At 40.7% G+C, this 21285-nt stretch overlaps 1 protein-coding gene across 2 annotated transcripts; it reads right to left on the bottom strand.

The window, feature by feature from the left end:
* Positions 1-16804: 16804 nt before the first annotated feature.
* On the bottom strand, positions 16805-21048 carry cenatac (centrosomal AT-AC splicing factor). 2 transcript variants are annotated; one of them, XM_062381504.1, is made up of 12 exons: positions 20816-21048; positions 19903-20069; positions 19723-19821; positions 19564-19630; positions 19333-19395; positions 18922-18989; positions 18707-18821; positions 18584-18614; positions 18256-18357; positions 17783-17915; positions 17447-17540; positions 16805-17413 (listed from the first exon to the last, which is right to left on the bottom strand). In XM_062381504.1, the coding sequence occupies exons 1-12, from the start codon at positions 20930-20932 to the stop codon at positions 17408-17410; spliced, it is 1062 nt and encodes a 353-aa protein (XP_062237488.1). In that variant the 5' UTR covers positions 20933-21048; the 3' UTR covers positions 16805-17407. The 2 variants fall into 2 exon arrangements, with proteins under 2 accessions (XP_062237488.1, XP_062237487.1); XM_062381503.1 differs by having other exon boundaries at positions 16805-17540.
* Between the last annotated feature and the right edge of the window lie 237 nt (positions 21049-21285).

Here is a 21285-nt window from a genome sequence, read left to right on the forward strand (position 1 = left end):
TTGTCTGCAGGCCTATCTCAAACATCTGAGGGGGGGGGGCTGCACCCAGAGCTACAGAGTCTTGTCAGAGTTCATTTACCCGAAACCTCCTCCTCCAAATGAATTCCAGATGTTATGCAGACGAAAGTGAGTTTAAAGGGGTGGGGGTGGGGGGGTGCACACGTATAGGGGGAGTAGTTCTTGTATAATCTATGCATGTACCCTACCTAAAAAAAGTCATAAAGGCCCCTTACACATGGCGGGACTCGAAAGTCGTGCGAAGACATTTTGTCCTCAGTGAACAGCAGAGAAAATCCAATTTGTGTGTAAAACAAATGTATAGTTTATTAGGAAAAATTAGGCAAAATAGTTTCAAATAAGAGCAAGTCCATACAAACTCTACTATTGCCAACTCCATTCAAGTAACAGCCGGCATAGAAACTACTCCCAAGACTAATGAAGTTCTGACTTGCACATCTTTGGCACAGAGAGTCCACAATTCTGTGAACCCTGACATTTAAATAGTAGCTCAGATAAACAGAGAGGAGGTGTTTCAGATGTAGTGACTGTGTGTGGTCCGCCTCACTGGAATAACCTGAGGTAAAGAAGTCACGACTGGAAGAAATATGCTGCTCTCTATTTTTAATAAATATCAAATCCTTCTTGCCCGAGGGCCAGATGAAAAGAGGCCTCCACCTCTTGTTCCTCTTGGCTACTCATAAAATGGCAGCCCCCCATGAAAGATTCTCAGACAACGGGAATCAAACGAAAAAATGCATGAAATGCAATTACTGTCCCGGCAGTTTCTAGAAAGTCTGCACAGTACGGAAGAGGTTTCTACTCCAGTTATCACCTGAACTGGAAGTGTGCACTTCAGCGTCAAATACGTTTAAATCTTCTGCTTGTTTTGCGTTTAGCTCCTTGTGGTTTGTTTTTCCTTTACATGCGAACGAGGCTGATGTGAGGGAAACGTGAACTTCCATGACCCCTCGTCAGATCCATTAAGGCCTCCCTCAAACCACTCCAATCACCACCATCCACCAACCAGTCGGACTTCAGGCTGTAAATCACGGTTTCATGCTCACCGCTCCTTTGCCTGACTCACTCCACCAGGACTGCCGACTCACTGTTTGCTTTCATACCTGGTAGAAGCGCACGTCGGCTACCGCACATGACATTGGCAGCAGATGTGGCGGGGGCCCCGGAAAAATAAACTGGCCGACGAGGATTGGCGTCCGCAGAAGCTAAATATTGACTTAGCGACCTGTAATCAGATTCACACACATGACAGAATGGAAATAAACAGCAACATTTGCCCGTCGCCTCTGCCGACCCTCCCACCACAACACAGGAAAACCATCTCGCTGGGAAAAACCAGCCGCCCGGGGCTCCCAGCTCAGCCGATCTGGTAATGAGAACTTGCCAATGGTGCCAAGGGTTGGGAGTAAGAAAACTGGAGACATATTATAATGTGTAATTACTTGTGTGACACTTCTGCCTCCGACCAGCCCTGAGAATCAAGCGCTGGAGTGAAAGCTGTGGAGAAAACTCTAATCTGAGCTCTTCAATTTAACAATAAACAAGTAGGAGATGTTTTCATGTTGCATTCACCGCTGTTTAGATGCAGTTTTCCTGTTTTTGTCAACAAAAACAAACGAAAATAGCCTGTTGAAGAGATAACCTTTCTCCACATCTGTTTATAGGATCAATGCTAATCCAAGCATCTGTCTATGTGCCCTTGTCACAGTGCTGGCTCATCTTCTGCAGAGAGGGAAAAATTAAGCCTGCATTCTCTGAGCACTATAAATTAAGGCTCTAAATATAAGACCTTCATGTGGTTGGAATCTGGAGATTAAACAATGGCCGTAAATCAGGCGCATCTGGGGTGCAATAAATCTGTCGTTCTATCTTTGGGCTCATTTCGCTCCGGGTCCTGTTCAACAGGATTTGACTCTTTGCTCTCGGTGCAGATAGAGGAATCACTCTGGAGGGGATCATCTCACACAGTTGTGTTGTTCAGCCATGAAAATCACTTTTTTCCTGTGAAGCAACCTGCACTTGGAATCAAGACACTTACATTTGGTTCCAAGGATTATTTGGACTCACAACAAAGGTTTTTTTTCCATTCACTGATCTGCAAAAAGAGGCACATGGCTGATTCAGCTGTGACTCATACAGCCTCATCATTTGAATTTAACACTTCTAGTGAATCTCACTTTGCGTGTGGTATCACATCTTTATATCTGATGCTAAACCTGCAGGAACTGGTCTTTACGATTGAGCCGCTTTTCAACTGGTCAGAAAAAGAAATGCAATGAGAATAGATACAATCGGCATTGATTCCCAGGTCAAACTCTAGAGGGTCATCTCTGCTGCTTTACTTTGGCAGCCGAACACAGCCGCTGCACTTCCTCTGAAACGGCCTTATGATGCAGATTTAACTTACAGGCGTCGGCGCATAAATACCCATGATCCTTTGCATACTCTTGGTTTTTCATCTTGGGAACAACATGCAAATGGAATCTTTTCCAGCGGATCGTTCAAGATGCAACACTGGAGAGAAAGCAAGGTTACTGACATTGGTTTCTAGCAAAAAGGCTAATTCCTCTACTGCCAATGAAAAGGATTCATCACCTGTTCTAGGCAGTTTTACCCATGTTAAAAACATTTTAGTAAAAAGATATGATATAATTATAATAATATTCTGCATAAAAATGAGTTCTGCAGTGTCTGCAAACATGCAACACTGTCATGTGTTTGCATTATTTAAGACACAAAGCCATTGCTCTGCAAATACACAACCACTCCCTTGTTTATGCTTTAAAGTATGAATCAGTACCCTCATCATTATGAAGCAATGCGTTTGCCTGATCTCTTCAGAAGACGACTGGATTCACGATTGCATCATAAAGTTGCGTCTACATGTGAGTTCCATGCATAATTATTATTTCTATCGCCGTGTTCTTGGGTTAATTTGCAGCAGATGTTTGGGGATTGATTCTGTATCATGCACCAAACCATATGTTACTCACTCGCTCTATTTGTTTTGTTTTCTATGAATCCAACACATTAGGATCTTTCATCACTTGCCAGTGGACCCAACTAATGAGGGATTTGAACGTTTTTCTGCACTAAAGCCTTCGACCACATGCTTTTGTAGCCTCTATTTATACATGTGTCTGGAGTCATCAATCTGAAGAACTGTAAGAGGATAAATTGATGTTGAAGTCAACAAGATGTTCATTTCTCCCTCCATAAAAGAGTTAGCTGAGTAAAAAGCTCTAGTTCGACCGCACCAAACTGCTGCAGAGTTTTTCCAACCCAAGCTTCACTCCAGGTTTTTACACAAGATAAATAACTCTCCACTCACAAGCACGTTTAATGCACTGGGAACAGTCTACATCCACAGACTCTTCTGGAAAACCCAAGAAACAAGAACTCGGCCCACACTGAGTTGTCGACTGCGATGTTTTATGTATCTCAAGCAAGTTTCAAGTCTCTGCAAGTGGATGTGGATTCTGTGGAGCCATGAACTTGAAGTATTGGCTGCCTGGAAGCTACAGTGCACGGAGAACATGTTGGATCAAACAATCAGCAGCATGCATTGAGGAAAATTGATGGTTTATTCTCTGAGAGTCTCACGGTGCATCCAGTCGAAGGCATTACGCTTCAGACGAGAAAAAACTCAAAATAGCTTTCACAAATGATTAGAATCATCAAACTCAAAAGGCCTTAATTGTCAGCAAACACCTAAGACACAGTGTATTGCCAAGATAAAACACACACACACACACACACACACACACACACACACACACACACCTATAATTAGACTCACAGGGACTGTACTAGAGTCCGATTGGTCTCTGGTTGTCAATCAAAGCCAATTTGCTTCGTGAAAACGTATTTTTTATACTTTAGAAAACAGATTGCAGAAAATATTGTACATTTACTTACGTTACATTTATAAAATACATAGTAGTACACTGTCTACATAGTATATTCACTGGTGTAACATGTGAATTCCCAACAGGTCAAATACAGCTCTTTATTCAGCAGAAACATAAATTACAATTAATGTCGCCCACAAAAATATCTGCCAGTTGATTTTAACCTTTACCGTTTTCTTGTGTGCGCCCCCTGTGAGTCATGCCACATGGAAAATTGTCGCGTTAGCTGTCACTGTGAATCCGCTAATGCCATGGAAATAGCAAGCATAAGTACGGAAGTACACAAAGTGAGCATCTAAAGAGCAGCCCTTTGAATCAGACCCAGGTGAGATGGCTGCCATATGGTCCGGTCTATGTGTGGGAATGTGTTTTGACATTTCCTCCCCATTGTTAAGATCTAAATGAACTCTCCAAATGTTGCCCTTTATTTCGGCAGGAGCCTGTAATTGTCGGATTCCTGGATAAACTGTCAGCTTAGACCAAAATGTATTCTGCGGCCATCTGGGCCATTCACAATTGGCCCCATTAGTCCCCCTTCAGTGCCTGCACATTTTTGGCCTCACTACACAGGAGAGGAGATAGCGGCTCAGATGACGCCAAAGGTAATCGCAGGAACTCCAGCGAGCGCCTGCCATTGGTGCTCGGACCCGACTGATAAGTTGGGACAAAAAGCACATTGGAGTTTTTTTTGGGGAGGAGATTTATTTCTGGGCCGGCTAATTGCTGCTGATTTGCCGGGCAGATTGGTGAATCATTGGCTAATCAAGATTGCAGCAAATTGATCAAACCCCCGAACTCGGCCTTTGAACGTGGGCCTGTTCTCTCCAAGCAAAACTATTCTATCAGGGGAGGGGATCAGCAATCAGGAAGGAAACACGACAGCAAAATGTTTCATGCTCACATACATTCATCTCTAAGGTCAGTTTTGGCATTTAAAAGACATTTATCTATTAAAAATATTAACATGAAGGCAAATGGCTGTTTTCTGACCCTATTCAACACTGGAATTGTTTCAGAACGAGAAGACAAAGAGTGAGTTATATTCTGCATTACGTGAGCTACCTAAACATTGAGTGTCATAAAGTTTGAGTAACTATTTATGAGTGTGTTATGAACAAGGACTTATCGTGATTGTTTTCAGGATCAGCTGATGCAGATAATCTGTGTTGAATGAATGCCAAAGCAAATAATTATAAATAAATCTCTAGCTTTATTAGGAACAGTCTTTTTTCCCACGTGTTTCCACAGTCTTCTGAAACACGCTGGGTTTGGAGGAGATAGTTTTCCACAGAGTTCTCGCAAAGGTTCCTATAGTTCCTGCAGAATAGTAGAGCTAACATAGAGGAACGTTTGGTCGATGTGGCTGCTCTTCCTGCCGCTCGTCACCAGCAGAGTGTGAAGCAGCTGCAGGAAAACAGAGGTGAGCGTCAGAGGTCATAAATCCTCCTCGGACCACTTGTTGTTTGCCGAGATGACACGTCTTCAAAGAGAAACTCTGTCTACGATGAACTTGTTGCCTTCACTGACACAGATCAGCTTGTCCAGCTGTGTGAAGTGTGCGATCTTCTGGAACTGTCTAAATGATGATGAATGAGATGTCGAAACACGGGACTCTGTATCAGTTCCTGGAACAGATCTCAGTCTGGAGAATATCATGAGCATCTTTTCTACATTTTCCATCTTATCTGGTTCATTTCCTGTGAGCTTCTGCTCAAATTAAACTCTTCACTTTGTGGCCTCTGGCAAAAGGGATAATGTGTAACAGGGAACTGCAGACTACAAGGAATCACCAGAACCTTCAGCAGCGTTTGATTCCTTAAAATATATATAAAGTTTAATTCTCACATAATTAATTTGTCCTTGTTCACTTAGTGTAACAACAAATTCAACGGAAAATTCGTTTTTCATTTGGTTTATTAGAATAAGAAATGTATTATCCTTTTTGAATGAAAATGCTTTTTTTGCAATGACATCCGTTCTAGCTGTTTTTTGGCCACCTGGGGGCAGTGAATCAAACTGAAACTGACCATTGACAGGAAATGATTCTGCGTTTATTCAAAAGCTTCTTCTATGAATATCTTTGGGGTTTTGTTTGACGATGTCACTCCAGGCTTTAGGATATTTTCTCTGCCAGAAAATAATCTACATTGAATAGAATTTGCAGTTTCTTAATATCTTGTAAACAAGCAGAGATCTCTGCTACTAAAATGTATTGAAAAAGAAAGAGCAGTTAATCTCTGAAAATATATAAAAATGTAACTTGAACTGATCTTGTGTCTCCTGTCCGGCTTCAGTCAAGGCTTGTGATTTTGTTAGTCACAATTGATCCCTATAGACCAAATGAACTAATCCAATCATCAAGCTGGGATTTGGGTCTGATGAATTTAAATCAACCCTAGTTTCCATTTTGGAAGAGCTCGGATACAGAGACAGGGGACAGTAAACTGTTGTTTATTCTTTACTTTTCTCCAAAGAGCTAAGAAATCGCCAACAAAGTTTCCATTGTGGAAGAACAGACGTCCTTTGTGTGTCCTGCTGCTGAGTTGTGTGTTTCCATTGCCCTGTGCTCTCCACCCTCTAAATCATAGAATATTCCTGAGCTACAATGACACGTGCAGGATAGAGTTTCTCAGACGGTTTCTGTCAGAGCATCTTAAAAGTTGGCCCAGAAACCCGAGCTCCTCTCCACAGGCTGCTCCACTAATGACAAAGACTTTCAGTAAGAAGACTGAAAACCATAAAGAGCTGCAGTGGATTCGATGTCCACCAGCTCATTAGCTCTAAACCCCAAAATAGTGGGACTGTCATTAGCAAAAACCAGTGAATTGGAGGAATTAAAGAAATGATGTTGCTGTTTACAAAGATGGATGACGCGTGTCCACCTCCTCCCACTTTCCCAAAATTAAACCGAAATATCCAAAATGCTAACATCGGCATCTTCCATATTTGGAGCCAGAGTTTGACAAGTGGCGACCAGTGGGCGGAGTCACAGTCGTGAAGTTCCATCGATACACATCCTCGACCAATCACGAGTCAGTTACAGCCCACTTTATAGCAGCTAACATAATTACTCACTGTAAAAAACTTTATCACTGTGTGTGATAAGAAGTGACTAAAATGACAGAAACCATCTCAAGGACAAACTTGCTTTACGTGAACTTTGACTTTCTAGTTTGTCCAATCCGCTAGCATGAAGGAAGTGGGATTCATGAGCTATACTACAGCCAGCCACCAGGTGGCGATAGAGACGCTTTGAGGGATACAGTCTATGTTTCTTAAAAATCCATCAAATAGTCGTTGAGAGATTTTATTCAAAAGCACAAATGTCAAATTCCCAATGGCACTTGAGTCAAAGGGGAATCAGGGAGATTTACATTATCCTGGCTACAAATGAGGATTAGAATAAATGTCTTCAATTTACAACCAGAACACTGTACAACATTTTGAGAAAACCATGTAAGTTGTGCAAGTTTGTGCTTCTCAGTTTGACCTGCAGAAAACTGTGTTTTAACATCTTGGTATTCATATCTTGGCAGCGTTTCCATTTCCTCTCTCCTCCTTTTCTTCCCTCCTGCACCTCTCCCCTCAGTGGCTCCTCCTCTCTCACTGGCTTTCAGAGACATATCTGTGGTTCTGTGGGATCCTCCCATGTAAACAGGCAAGTGTTACCACCAGCAGACTGCCAAAACCTCTCAATTTGTCACTTCCCCAGAGTCAGTCAGCTTCTTTGTGGGCTGCAAGGTGCTAGAGAAAGGTGCCTCGAGAGGAAAACCTCAGGAGGAGCGAGGCCAGAGATGAACGAGATGTGGTTGGTGGCTGCTGCCGTTTTTCTTGTAGGTGTGCTGAAAGTACAAACCACCAGACTGGCTCGGACAGAAAGCGCTACAACCTTCATCTGTTTACACTTCAGAGGACGTCTCAGCTTGACAGATGTTAGTTCTCAGCGAATTAGACCATCAGGTCGTCATATTACTCACAGTGTAGATTTAACTGTATAACCAATGGTCACTGGCAGGATCTGCACATCCACAACTTGGCGTCTCGACTCCTCTGAACCACAAACCCACCATTCATAAGCAGCGCAGGGCCGCGGATATGCAATATGCAAAGTACAGGAGATGAATACCGTCTTTTGTGACTTTACACTTCACATGCTTCAGCTCAAAAGTCTCAGTGTGGAGTAAAATGTCAGAAAAATGGAAAAGATCAATCTCACAGAGATATCTGTTTTAAAAAGAAATCTAATATCTCTATAAGTTATTCACAGCCACAGTCAAAGGAGGAGTTGACCTTTTCATTTTGTGTTATTACAGTGAACATTGAGAGCAATTCACTGCTCTACAAGGGGCTCGGATGTTTGTACTTGTAACAGCTTGTCAGATAATCTGCTGCAGCATCGTGATAATCTGGGTATGATGGTACTTGAGGTTTCCCATGTACAAGGGGCAGACAAACATTGACACTGAGCCGAAGATGAACTGGATTTGCTTGTGTGTTGCATGATAACCTGCAACACACTTTGTACGTCTGGTGTGTGTGTCTGAACAGTGCATAAGAAAGATGTGCAGCCATGGGAGAGCTACAAAACTCACACCAATGAAAACACCTGTGTGGGGATCAAACCTGTGACCATCATGTTACAACCATCAGATGTTGAAATGCAGAGTTAGTGATGTTAGTATTTAGGCTGCATGATTCTTGACAAAAAGATGAATCCTGATTTTATCGCTTAAGATCAAATGGTAAACAGCTGGGCGAGATTAAGCAGCCTTGTCATTGGTCGAGCCGGAGAAAGTAGGAGCGCTTGTTTTGATGTAGCTGAAGCACCCAATCAAAATGCAGCCGAATCGTTGTCAGTTAGAAAGGAGACTGCATGTATGTGTGAGTCAATTGTGAGAATGATTTTTAATATGATGAATCATGCAGCCCTGGTTAATATTTGGTGACAGGTTTGAGCAGCTGTGGACGGTTCAGATACTGATGTGGTTTCTGTGGCTGTCGGTTCTGTGTCGCTACAGAACCCAACGCTCACAGGAAAACACTTTCAGATTGGATTTAGATGACAAAGACCATCAGTGGCTTTTTTCATCTCACACACACACACACACACACACACTTCTCCCATTACTCGTCTATTGTCTTTCCACAGCTCATGTTCGCCAGATCCACCAAGAAACATATGAGAGAGAGGGAGAGACTGAAGAAGTCAAAGAAGAAGAGAGATATAGAGGAGAAGAGAGGAGAACAGATGAGGGAGTCGGGGGAGGGGTGTGGATGGAGAAGTGTGTGAATATGATTCTGCAAGATGAAGGAGGGGATAGGTCAAAGGGAAAGCAAGTGTGTGTGTGTGGGGGGGGGCATTTTTGTAGATTTCATGCAGAAAGAAAAAAAAATTTAAACATTTTGTGGAAACAATGGTTTCGTGGTTAATCTGGAAAATATTAGGTGGATTAAATAATAATGAAAATAAATCCGCTTTCAGTGGGATCATCATCTGGTTTCAGACACTGAGCAACAGACAGTTTTCAATGTAAGAAGTTTGTTTGGTTCAATGTACGATGGTGGAATACAAGTCATTATATTTTAAACTGGTTTTAGATGTTTTTTTTGCCATTTTCAAACAAAATACCAAAACTTTACTGGTTTTATCTTCTCAAAACCTGAAAATGTCATGTGATTTTACATGTGTATGTTGATTTCAACTGCATCACCCGGGTGGATTTACTGTAAATCTGCCAAACTTCTTCTGGAGTGATACATCTCACATGTCCGTCCACCTCATAACTCCACCTGAAAACATGTCCCTCTTTGCTTCCCGTCCACACAGCCCTTTACAGGGGCCACAAGGTCAGAGCAGAACACAGAAAAAGCCCAGGAGCCCCCTGGAGATATCTGGGGAATGCCGAACACGACCAGCAAATGAAGACACAGCTGCGCTGGTCTGAGAGCTCCCAGTCTCTCAGGAACGCTGGAGTTATGAGGCCGCTCACACACGACTCTGTTTGCTTAGTCTCTGACACGGAAAGACAACCAACACGAGAGATGGGAAGAGGGTGAGAGAAACGAGGAGAGAAGGGGGGAAAGAGGGGTGAGACGAGAGTGAGCGGGTGAAAGACTGATGGTGTGAAGCTCTGCAGATCAAAGTTAGAGCACAAAGACAGATGCCAGAAAGAAAGAGCAGAGGAAGAGAGAGACTGAAACAATCTGCAGGCCTTCAACACATGATCAGCCTGATATATATATATATGTATATACAAATGGATTTCTGGGGGCTGATATTAGGGAGTAAAATATTTATATATTGGCCGAAATATACATCTATTAAAACTAGAATGTCACTCAGTAAAGTGATTCAAGATTCAAGATTTTTATTGTCAAATGAACAACAATAACATTAAGCAGTCGCTGGCAATGAAATGCTTGAGTCACAGGCTCTCTTAGTAATTACAACCCAAAAAATTAAATCTGTGAAAAGTACAACAAAAAAAGCACCAATGTTATACAAAAGTGACAGAATATCCCTGGATCCTTTTTCTGGATCCATGTCATAATTTAATGGGATCTTTTATGGCCCATGTCTGATCCATCCACTAGTTTCTGTGTAATAGTGCTTTTAAACAAACAAACAGACACACAAAACACAAGGCAATAATGACTAAGTCGATATCAAACCCTTATGACAAAGAAATATTGATATTTTACAGTCAAATCATAAAGTTTATTATAAGGAAGTATATATATATATATATATATGAATAAAACACGAATTCAACCAAATGTGTTTATCTTGAATTAAGAAATTAAACAAAACGTATCTATTCTGCATTGCTTATAAACAAATACAAACGTTGATTTGTCTGTGAAAGACTCATATTAGGTGATTAAGGGAGTTTCAGCCTTTTCTGATAACTGCAGACAGGATGATTTGTTTCTTCGAAGAATGCAGAGCTCACTCCTTTTCCAGAAAGATTGCAATATTATCCTTTGTTGACGTGAAAAGTTGTTTCCCAAATTCCTGCATGGGTTTTTAAAACCATTGGGATCAATCACATTCAGCTTCTGCTTCTTTCCCAAAAGTTTTCCCACAAACCTTCTTGAGAAACTGCAAATGTCGACATGTGAAAGATTTTGTGTCAGGATGATTCTCCAGTTACTCAGAGTTCTCATGTGCAAAGAAAATATTTTCTGTCCGGCGGCCAAAAACTGAATTTCATGAGATGTCCGAGCTCTTGCTGCAGCTTTTTTATATTATTTTGTGTTGTTTCCAATGGGTGTGACTCACTTGGAGACACAACACGAGTGTGCTCCCATCCCTACATTCTTTATATCTTTTACTATTCAGCTCTGTATCGAGGATCCCGACGTGAGATCTGACTCAAGCTGCAATTTGTCTGTGGAATTTATTCACTAGAAATGACATATTTTGGACATTTCTAGAATCTTCTCCTGTTATATTTTTTAAATATTTTGATTTGTGTTTAGATTCAAGTGATTTATGTCATTGCTGCTTTACCAGGACCTCAGCGCTTAGTTAAGTTCCCTCTCATGTACGTCATGTTTCGGATTGACAATACATCTTCCTGAAATCCTGAAATCTGTCTTTATCCCAAAAGGCGAAATGTTACCACACCAAAGAGAATTGTACAAATTAACACAAATCAACACAAAAACAAATGGTATACAATATGAACAGAATAAATAGTGTTTTCACTGACTTCTCTTCTGTGTGGAAACTGGTTTCATATAAACACTGCATAGATATAAAGACACACAGAAAATGACAGCGAGCAAAGTAAAGTGTATGAGGTGCAGCTAATGGGCTCACTGGTGTGAAACCACTGGTAAGGTTGTTTGAAATGAGACACACACACGCACACAGAGAGACACTCTCACACACACACAGAGCGAGAGAGAGAGAGAGAGAGAGAGAGAGAGAGCGAGAGAGAGAGAGAGAGAGAAACACAACACAGCTTCATCCAAAAGGTGTCAGACATTGCTCTTGGTTGGTGGCCCACTGATGTCAATGTTAAGACTAAACCCTCTCAACACACAGACACACACACACACACACTCACGGTTGAAACAGCTGGCCAAGCTAAACCTGCGTTAGTGAAGGCAACAAGTTCCTCTGCAGACAGGGGTTCCCTTTGAAGTGAGTCGACCCCATTGTGAGCGGAGGAAGATTTACGAGCTCTGCAGCTCACCTCTGCTTCACGCAGCTGCTGGTCACAGACACACTCAACAGACAGAGACTCACACAGACAACAGAGGGAGACGAGGACACAAGAACTGGTCCACACTTTGTTCGACGAGTATTTAAAGTTTGAATATGCAACATATTCTGTGCGTCAAGTTAAATCCTGATCCTGCTGACAGAGGAGTCAGTGGTTCTCCCTTCTTCTTCTATATGTTTGTAACGTTTCTCTGTGACACCGAGTCTGAGTGAGGCAGTCACAGCCCAATCAACAAGGTAACGAACGCCCCCTGGTGGCCATCAGTCCTCTCAAACAAACATACTTAGAAAGAACTGCGGTTTTGACCCATTCTGGTACGACTGGACCAAAAGACTATTCTGACAATAATACATTTTATTAAAACGTTTGTTTTATATTTTTTCAATATCATAGTTGTCTTTGTTCTGATGCATTTCTTGTTTTCAGTATGAGCAGTTTAACATTCTGGGCTGTTGATCATTAGCTTTACTTACTGTCGGTGCATTTTCCATTTATTGAAAAGTATGTGTCAGCAAACATTTCAGTACATAATTAACTGTTCATCCCACATATTAATTTCACAATTCTTTCTTTGATTAGATTGTCATCAGTTATTTGGATTATCAATTCATTTTAAGTGATTTTTCAAGCTATAAAAAAGACGGTGCTTTACTGGTTCCAGGATAGTTAAAGATTTTCAGCTTCTTAACAGAGGTCTGAGACTCTATGTGATATAAAGGGAATATTTAAAAAATATTTGCATCTGAGAAGTTGTAACCAGAGAATTGTGGTGAGATTTTTTTCAAGAAAATATAAATCACACATCTTTAAGGGACTGATATCCACCAGTGTGTGCTTGGTTTACTTTAAGGGGACTGTTGGGCCTTGACAGATTTTATCCATTTCATCCATCCATCATCTATACTATACCAATTTTCCTTGATGCTGGAGCCAATCAGTTCAAACCTCTGTTGTGGATTTTACATCCACACGTTCATTGACATAAACCATGAATGATCCCAGTCACTAAATAGCAGAGTAACATATTCCAAAAACGAAAGAAAGATTTCAAATCTGGTTTTAAAAGCAATGTTTTGGTCTCTCTTTGAAAACAAGCACATGCACCTCACACACTGCAGGGGTCTTTATTATATAGAGCTTCACAGATAAATTGACCATGTTATTGCATGATTTGTCCACCAGAGGGCACCGCAAGTGACTTTTTCACTAACATGTCCCATTCAGTCTGTGTATGATCATTTAAAAACAAATCTAACAGACTCATTTCAAGACTTCTGCTTTGTTGGTGTTTTTAATAAAAAAAAAATCTATAGGCTACCACTAAAATTGGTTTTATTAAAAATTCTACACATATCTATATCAATAACCAGAATCTGCCGGAAAAACCTAGTATCAGCTGGGCAATGTCCCGAGATACTGTGAAAGTGTGTCGTACTTCAATATGTACTAATATTCTATAAGGTTAAACAATAAATCATTAAATTAAATGAAGAACTTACAGATTAATGAGACTTTAATGCTTTAAATCGTACTTAGACAAGGGCAATGTTGATTTGATCCCAATATATTAAATTTCATATCATGATATTGATGCAAACTTGATTAAATATTAAATAAGATTGTTTTTAATTAATTAAATAAAGGAGAAATCAAGACTTGACATCAAATTGGTGCAAAAGTTCTTGAAATGTTCTATAAACCACAACAGGCAGTAAATCCATCTTAAAGTCCATTTCTCTTTGAAAACAACAGGACATGGATTCTGTGAAACCTTTCGATTTGCCTGCAGCAGCACCACAGCTTATTATACAGCAGCGGCCTATGATCAATAGTTTCTGGCTCATGAGTCATCAGACCTGTGGCCAACTCTCACTGCACAGCGGCCACTGCTCTACATTCACAGGACTTCTCCTCACAAACGTAACATTTATACAAATCCCACATCCTGTGAAAATCCGAGCGCCCCTTTTCTAAAACATGCAAAAGTTCTTACGCAAAAATGCAAACAAACAAAGCCAAAGCAAAACTGGGGTCTCGAAATTGCTACTTTAGTAACCATGAAATTACAAGGTAACATTATAGCTTATACAGCCATAAAAGCATAATTGTGCACTGTGGTTTTATGAATACTGTGGTTTTCAAAATGAGGTCCCTTAGAAAAGCTGAATACCTTTCTGTTAATTTGTTCCCAGGACTTTGATTCGGCCACTGTGGCGAGATAAACGTTTATAAATCACGGGGTTGGCGGCGGAGACACTCGATGCGAGCACACGAGCGTGTCTGGCCAGAATGGATATGGTTTGGATTTGCAGTGCGCACCAATGCTCCAGCCAATGCTAATCGCCAGGGAAAGCTTGTGAAAACCATGATGGATTTTGCAGACATGGGTTTTTGAGCTTGGGATTTCATCACAAATCCTTTTAAGCTTTTATTTAATTTGTTTAAATATACACAAAACCTTTTTTATCTTTTTTATGTGTCCGTTTTTAACTCACTATAGCTTCATTGGAAAGAATGACACAGAAGGGAAAGTTCCCGCTGACAATCATGGCTACTTTACCTCCAGTACACAACATCCACAATCATAGCCTTATTCTGCTTTTATGTTGTGTATATGTTGCACGTTTTGATGCACTACTGATACACTTTGGAACCATGGAAAACGCCTCTTTATTCAGTCAAATCTGACTTTGAAACTTCTCCTCTCATTAAAGGCCAACGATGGTGTTGCAGATCTGTTTGCAGCAGTGTTACGTCAGCGCGAGAAAATGAGAAGGGGCCAAACTTAATGATGCAGTGAGACGCACCAGCAGGTTCCCAGCAGAACACTGTCCACATGCACTTTTTAAAAAGCATAGACTTGTTGCAGGGAGCTCACAACGTCCTCCAACTTAATGAAATGCAATCACCATTAGACCAGAAACTGGCTATAATGTGAAGGTGAGAAAAGGTAAAAGGTGAGAGGGTGAGAGGATGAGAGGGTGAGCGGGTGAGAGAGAGAGTGAGAGAGATAGAGTGAGAGAGATAGAGTGAGAGAGATAGAGAGAGGGTGAGACAGAGAGTGAGAGATAAAGTGAGAGAGAGTGAGCGTGAGAGAGAGAGAGGTTGAGAGAGAGAGGGTGAGACAGAGAGAGAGAGAGCACGTATATAACCTCAGGAGTAACATTTGTGTTCTGCACATTTTGATAAAAGTGAGACCTCATAAATTTAATATAACATAAAACTTAAGTCTTTCCTACATCCTACAAATTATTGTCAGGTGCTTATAATAATAACAATAATAATAATAATATTAAGAAGAAGAAAAAGAAGAAGAAGAAGAAGAAGAAGAAGAAGAAGAAGAAGAAATCAATTTTTTAACAAAGTTACAACGTATTTCATTATAAAAGAAAATAATAAATAACACAACTGTTTTTCCCCTCAAAGGTCTGAACTCACACTTACTCCATCAGTCACATAATTAGAAAAGTCATGATTATGAATATTAGAAATGGAGACAGGGGCTGAGCGAGGTTGTGAGGAGGGAGATATCAACCAGCTGAGCAAACACAATCTCTGTGATTTATGAAGCCACATGTGAACTGCTAATGGTCCAAAGTGAGTCAGGAGCCACGATCGGCTGATTACTGATATATATACAGCACAGAGCGGTGGGTGGGTGGTCTGACACAGAGATACAGAGCGGTCCCAGACTCTCCTTCCATTATAATCGATGAAGATTATGTATTACTGTGTATACCCCCCCACAAAGCTGCAGCTAAATACATTCATATACATTGGGTCCTGATATCTGACAGCAACCTGCAGTCCAATCATATTTTGCAGTGCATGAGCCTTTGATTGTGTCTTTTAGTCTGTGAACACAGAAGAGAGAAGGGAAGATGAAGTCTGTTCTTCTACAGGACATAGTGAACAAAGTGGAGGATGTGAAGCCTCGTTACTTTAAAATATATTTGTGTGATTTCACTTCTGACATTCACCAAATTATGGTGGACAACACCTGGATCTGTTCAAAAGTCCAAGAGGACTCTCCCTACCCCACTGTCTAAGTGCCCCTGAGCAAGGCACCTTACTCCCCCAACACCTGCTCCCCGGGCGCCGTGCATGGCTGTCCACTGCTCTGTGTGTCCTCCTGTTTTCACCATGAGTCTAAAGCAGAGGACACATTTCCCCCCATTTGCATGTTGTGTGTCTGTGCATGTGTGTGGGACCAATACATCTATCTTGTATCTAACTTAAAAGTGATGGTTTTATGGTCCAGATTTAAAATTCAAAATGAAAGAGAAGGTATAAAACACTTGATGGCAGTATTGGTTTTGGAACATGCATCCCACGTCCTAGAGTTTAGTTAAGACTAATCCTGCATGAGCGCATCAAACATACTTCAAGAAATCAAATACTTAAAGTTATTTCGCAACAAATACTAATGCAAATATAACAATTTCATTGTAACTACTCATAAATTTGGAAATGTAATGGTGTAAGTGTATGAAGGACGACAAGATGGCAGAATGCAACAAGGGTTGTTGTCATCATGTTCGAGTCAATGTTTGTGTGTCTGCTTATATCAGAGCTACGTATGGTTCAGACTCAGACCTTTGCATTAACTAAGAACAAAACTAATTTAATTTCTTTAAGACATTTGGTACTGATAATTTATTTACACAAGCAGAAACTTAAGTTAATCAGTTGCTAAACATTCCTAGTGTCCACAGGCAAGTCGTCCTCCAGTCTGTAAACGATCTGTACTGTATCTGCAATGTGGTAAACTGTGGCAGAGACATTTAAGTCGTTGTCAGAACGACAACGACTGGGAAACTGGACTTTCCGAGGAGCACTTGAATACACGTGTCGGTTTCCCGTTGACATCCTTCAACAGATTCCCTTCATATCGACTCTTCTCTGAACGCACAGCAGGTGCCTTTGTCAGAACGGTGACTTGCGCCCCCTGCTGTTCACATTGTCCTCACAGTTCAGAGAGCTGTGGTAAAGCCACTTGAAGATCTGAGTCCTGGACTTGGTGGAAGAATGTGGATAGGAAACTAATTTCAAAGAGTTCTTTATATACAAAATATACATCACTGTTAACATAATACAACAGTTCCCATTGGGTAAATATGTTTACGTTTTTTCACAAAGGTGTCTATCAAGGCAGGTACAACTTCTCAGAGACACAGAGTAGAAACCTCATTCACCTCCTGCCATCTATATGAACTATATACACATCCCCTCACACAGGAACTCTCAAACTCAGTTTTAAGTGCCGTCAGAGTTTGTCAGCTGTCCAGATGTTTTACTTTGCTTTGACCCATCTGAGTTCTGCTCCTGCTTCCTCTTTGGTCTCTTCTTCTTCCCTTCTTCTTCTCTGAACTGGTCCCTGTTGTGAGAAAGAAAAAGTCCCATATGTTTGCAAAGAGTAGTGAAGTTAATGTACATAACAAAAAAAGGAAAACAGAAGGAATGTTTGCTTTGAGGCCAACTCTGGCAAATATACAACAACGACAGGGTTAACGCCTGTGAGTGAGTAAAATTAATCTTATGGAGTTAATTTGTTTTTTACGAATGTTTCCAACCGTTCTGTATGAGTCTTGTGTTTAGTGACGGGTTGTGTGATCTCACCTGGACTGCCAGCGTCGGCCGCTGTTCCACACTCTTCCAAATGAGGGAAGCCAGTTTGCGTCTGTCTGTGAGCTGTGATCAAAGTTGGCACCGACTCTGTTCGGGGGAAGCTTCTTCAGCTTCTCTTGCTCCTCTGGCAAAAGTCACATGAGATCATGTTCAATCATAGAATTCATTTATTTTCATTCTACACAAGTCCACATGGATAAAAGCTCTACATCACTGAGACTTGAGAAGATTAAAATGACCAATATTATACACATCTTGATACTTAAAAAATATATATATATATATATTTATGTGATTTCACATTTGACACAGACACAAAGGTCAATTAAACATCAAACCACAAGATGAGTGTAAAGTAATTAAAGCTTCCTGGTTACCACGAGTGATGTCACAGCATTCAGTAAATGGAAATGATAAACAAGGAAAGAACAAACGGCTGATAAGTAATTCAAAATGACTCCTACTCTGTTTGAGGAACCCTTGGATCGATGGGCCGATCTCTGGATGTGCTTTAGCCCCAGAGGGCCCCTCCAAAGGATCGTCCTGGAGCCAAGGTGGGACACCGCCTACAACACATAATAACAAACCTAATATTAATTAAGACAAAATATACATCGACAGAACACCTCAACAGCTAAGAAATTTGGAAAATTTACTTTATAAACTTGAATTCAAAATGTATGCATATTTTTTTGTTTTTAGATAGTCAAACATGAAATCTTTTCTTTTTTTGGATGGACTGATACAAATATAGAGCTAAGTTTAGATACTGAAATTCATGCATCACTGTACCTGTGTGAACATTTCCTCTGTTTGCTGAATCCTGTAACAGACATCAGAGGAGGTCATTGTGTTTGTGTACAAAAGAAAGCAGTCACTCATGAAAGACTTTCTGACTGACGGGTGTCCTCCCACCTGATGGCCGATGAAAGTCAGGCCCTGTCCCGCTGCCGCCCACGGGGCTTTGACCAGTGACTTGACGAAGCTGCTCCCTGGCTGCAGGTCTGATCCCTGAGAAGTAAACTGCGAGCTGTTCCCAGGAGAACCCACAACAAAGTGAAGTAATTCAAATTATATTGATGACACTATGCAAGGAGAGGATGATATGTCCCAGGTTGACAAAGTGTTACCTGACAGAATCCTCCACAGACATGGCTGTGCCATTGGGACCATTGAACGACTCCAGGTCTGCTTCACGCTGATAGTGATTCAGGAAATGCCAACAGTGGTTCACAGGGGAAGTCTGACCACTAACCATCTTCATCTCAGCTTTTATCATCACACTCCTCACACACTACTTAGCCCCAAATGTTATGAAATTATTTTTTCCCCCATCACCATATAATTATAACCATAACCTGAAATTAGTTAGTCATTAAACCACCCTGACCTCCATAAAAAACAAGTTTTTTTTTTTAGTTAAACAGATATTCAGTTACACAGTTTGGACTTTTCTCATCTTACATACAACTCAAAACCACAAATATCAACAGTCAAGGCTGTAGTGATGGATACTGCCACTGCATCCCTGGAAAACAAACCTCTAATAGAGACTGAAGGACCTCTTGACGATGCTTCTCCTGGGCCCGGATATGGTCAGCTTGCTTAAGCCATGAAAAGACAAAAATTGATTTCCGTGAACAGATTTCAAGTTCGGGAGAAATATAATTTCTTAGACACTTTTTAGGATTGCTAGTGGCAGTGTTAGAGCTGCCACCACGGCTGTAGACTATGAGTTGTCATTAAAGTTAATGTCAAGTCCATTAGTGTACCTGTTTAATGAATTCATCCTCCTCCTCCACAAATGATTCCAAAACTTGTGGCAGCTCAGCTTTAAACCTAAACAAAAGCAAACAGTGATCCATGAAGACAATCTTTTATTTTCCAAAAGAATCTTCATAAATATTGACTTCTAGCTCTCGGAGAACTACCTTTCAGTTTCCTCCTCTGTGATGATGACCTTGTCTCGAAGCTTGGGGTCGGCTTTATTTTCCCACCAGAACTTGTGTGTATTCTTCCTGTGTTCTGGGCTGAAACCAAGTCCATTTGAAAGGTCGATCATGCAATTTATATTTTACAAAACCAATAAAAAAAAAATTGCTGTTACTTACGTGGCCATGTGTTCCAACAAGCCTCCATAAAGCACTGTCATGTTGCCGTCTGTAACATTTCTGTCTACTTCGAGCCCACAGCAGTAGCACCAGAATGTCTGCTGGTGTTGGCTGGAGTCGAACTTCTCTACTTGGGGCTTTTTGAGTGTGCGGCGAGCTTCCTTCACCTGGTACAGAGAGAATGGAACAAACACAGGAAGCATAGATAAACATGGTGGTTGGACTCTAGCTCTGATTAAATCTGAAGCAGTCTACTCTAATACTACAGCTCTGCAATAGACCCTCAATTCATAAAGGTTAAATGTTGATTAGGTCACTTCTTTGTCTGTTATTTGCTTTTGTGTTTTTATCACATCAGTTTTTAGTTTAGTATACTTCATTTCACACAACATAAATTAAAAGATACATGAATGAAATGTTAGAATGCATGTGGGCTGGGGTACAAACATCATAACCTCATATTTATGTATCATGAGCAATACAGGAAATACAAAGTGGAATTCATGACTAAAACACCTTAGATCGTATAAATGGACACTTCAAATATTTGTGTTTAATAAATAATCTATTAGTACAATTCTGGATACTTTTATGGTCGCTCAGTTATTAGAGTAACTGACCAACCTGAACATGTAAGCTTATGTTTGTATGTGAATATAAATTACCTAATTTCACTTCTCTATAATCTACTGTTGGTCAAATTGTGACATTTCTTTATTAGGCTGGTCCCCAATGTCTCTGATGCACATAGTGGCCATTTTGTGGACTTAAAAGTCAACAAACGTCAGAAGTGACGTTGTTGGTTAGCACCAGATGCTAGCATCAGGGCTAGCATGCAAGTGTTGGAAAATAGAACGAATGTCACTGAAAATGTTCAGCATCAGCGCGAGTCGCTTCAGATCAAACCACTTACTTTCTCTAGGAATTTGAGAAGAACCACTCTCAATCGGCTCTGGTGACTTTTCCCGAAGATGTGTCCCTTCCCGGCGAAGGTAGTTTGCCGACACACGGCACAATAATGAGGAGCCATTGATGCAGAGATGCGGTGACGCAGAATCCGAGCTAAAGCCGAACCGTTCTGTTTATTAATCTCATTGTTTACTTGTTGGTTAAACGCAAATCCAGACACTTAAAATGGGATATCCGGTCCAGGAAGGAAGTGGTTCCGTCTCGATTTGTGTCCCCGTTTAAACAAGCACGATACTTTATTCCCAGTTATTAAATCATGTGTCGTACAATTCCTGTGATAAATATCTTATACAATTGTTATTGGTTTACTTAACATCCAATCGTAAATTTCCACTTTTGATTTTACACATATCTTATCTAGTTTTTCGTGTTTATAATATATATGCTAATTTGTCACCCCCACTGATATCAACC

Source organism: Platichthys flesus, chromosome 3, assembly GCF_949316205.1.
Source record: "Platichthys flesus chromosome 3, fPlaFle2.1, whole genome shotgun sequence".
Taxonomy (NCBI): domain Eukaryota; kingdom Metazoa; phylum Chordata; class Actinopteri; order Pleuronectiformes; family Pleuronectidae; genus Platichthys; species Platichthys flesus.

What these genes read in the sequence shown, in the direction of transcription:
- cenatac (XM_062381503.1), bottom strand. Translation starts at nt 20,932, where the DNA reads ATGGCTCCTCATTATTGTGCCGTGTGTCGGCAAACTACCTTCGCCGGG. An exon ending in ACAGAGGAGGAAACTGAAAG is followed by an intron (nt 19,631 to 19,722) that starts GTAGTTCTCCGA and finishes GCTTTTGTTTAG; the next exon opens with GTTTAAAGCTGAGCTGCCAC. An exon ending in TCTGTGGAGGATTCTGTCAG is followed by an intron (nt 18,822 to 18,921) that starts GTAACACTTTGT and finishes TCCTGGGAACAG; the next exon opens with CTCGCAGTTTACTTCTCAGG.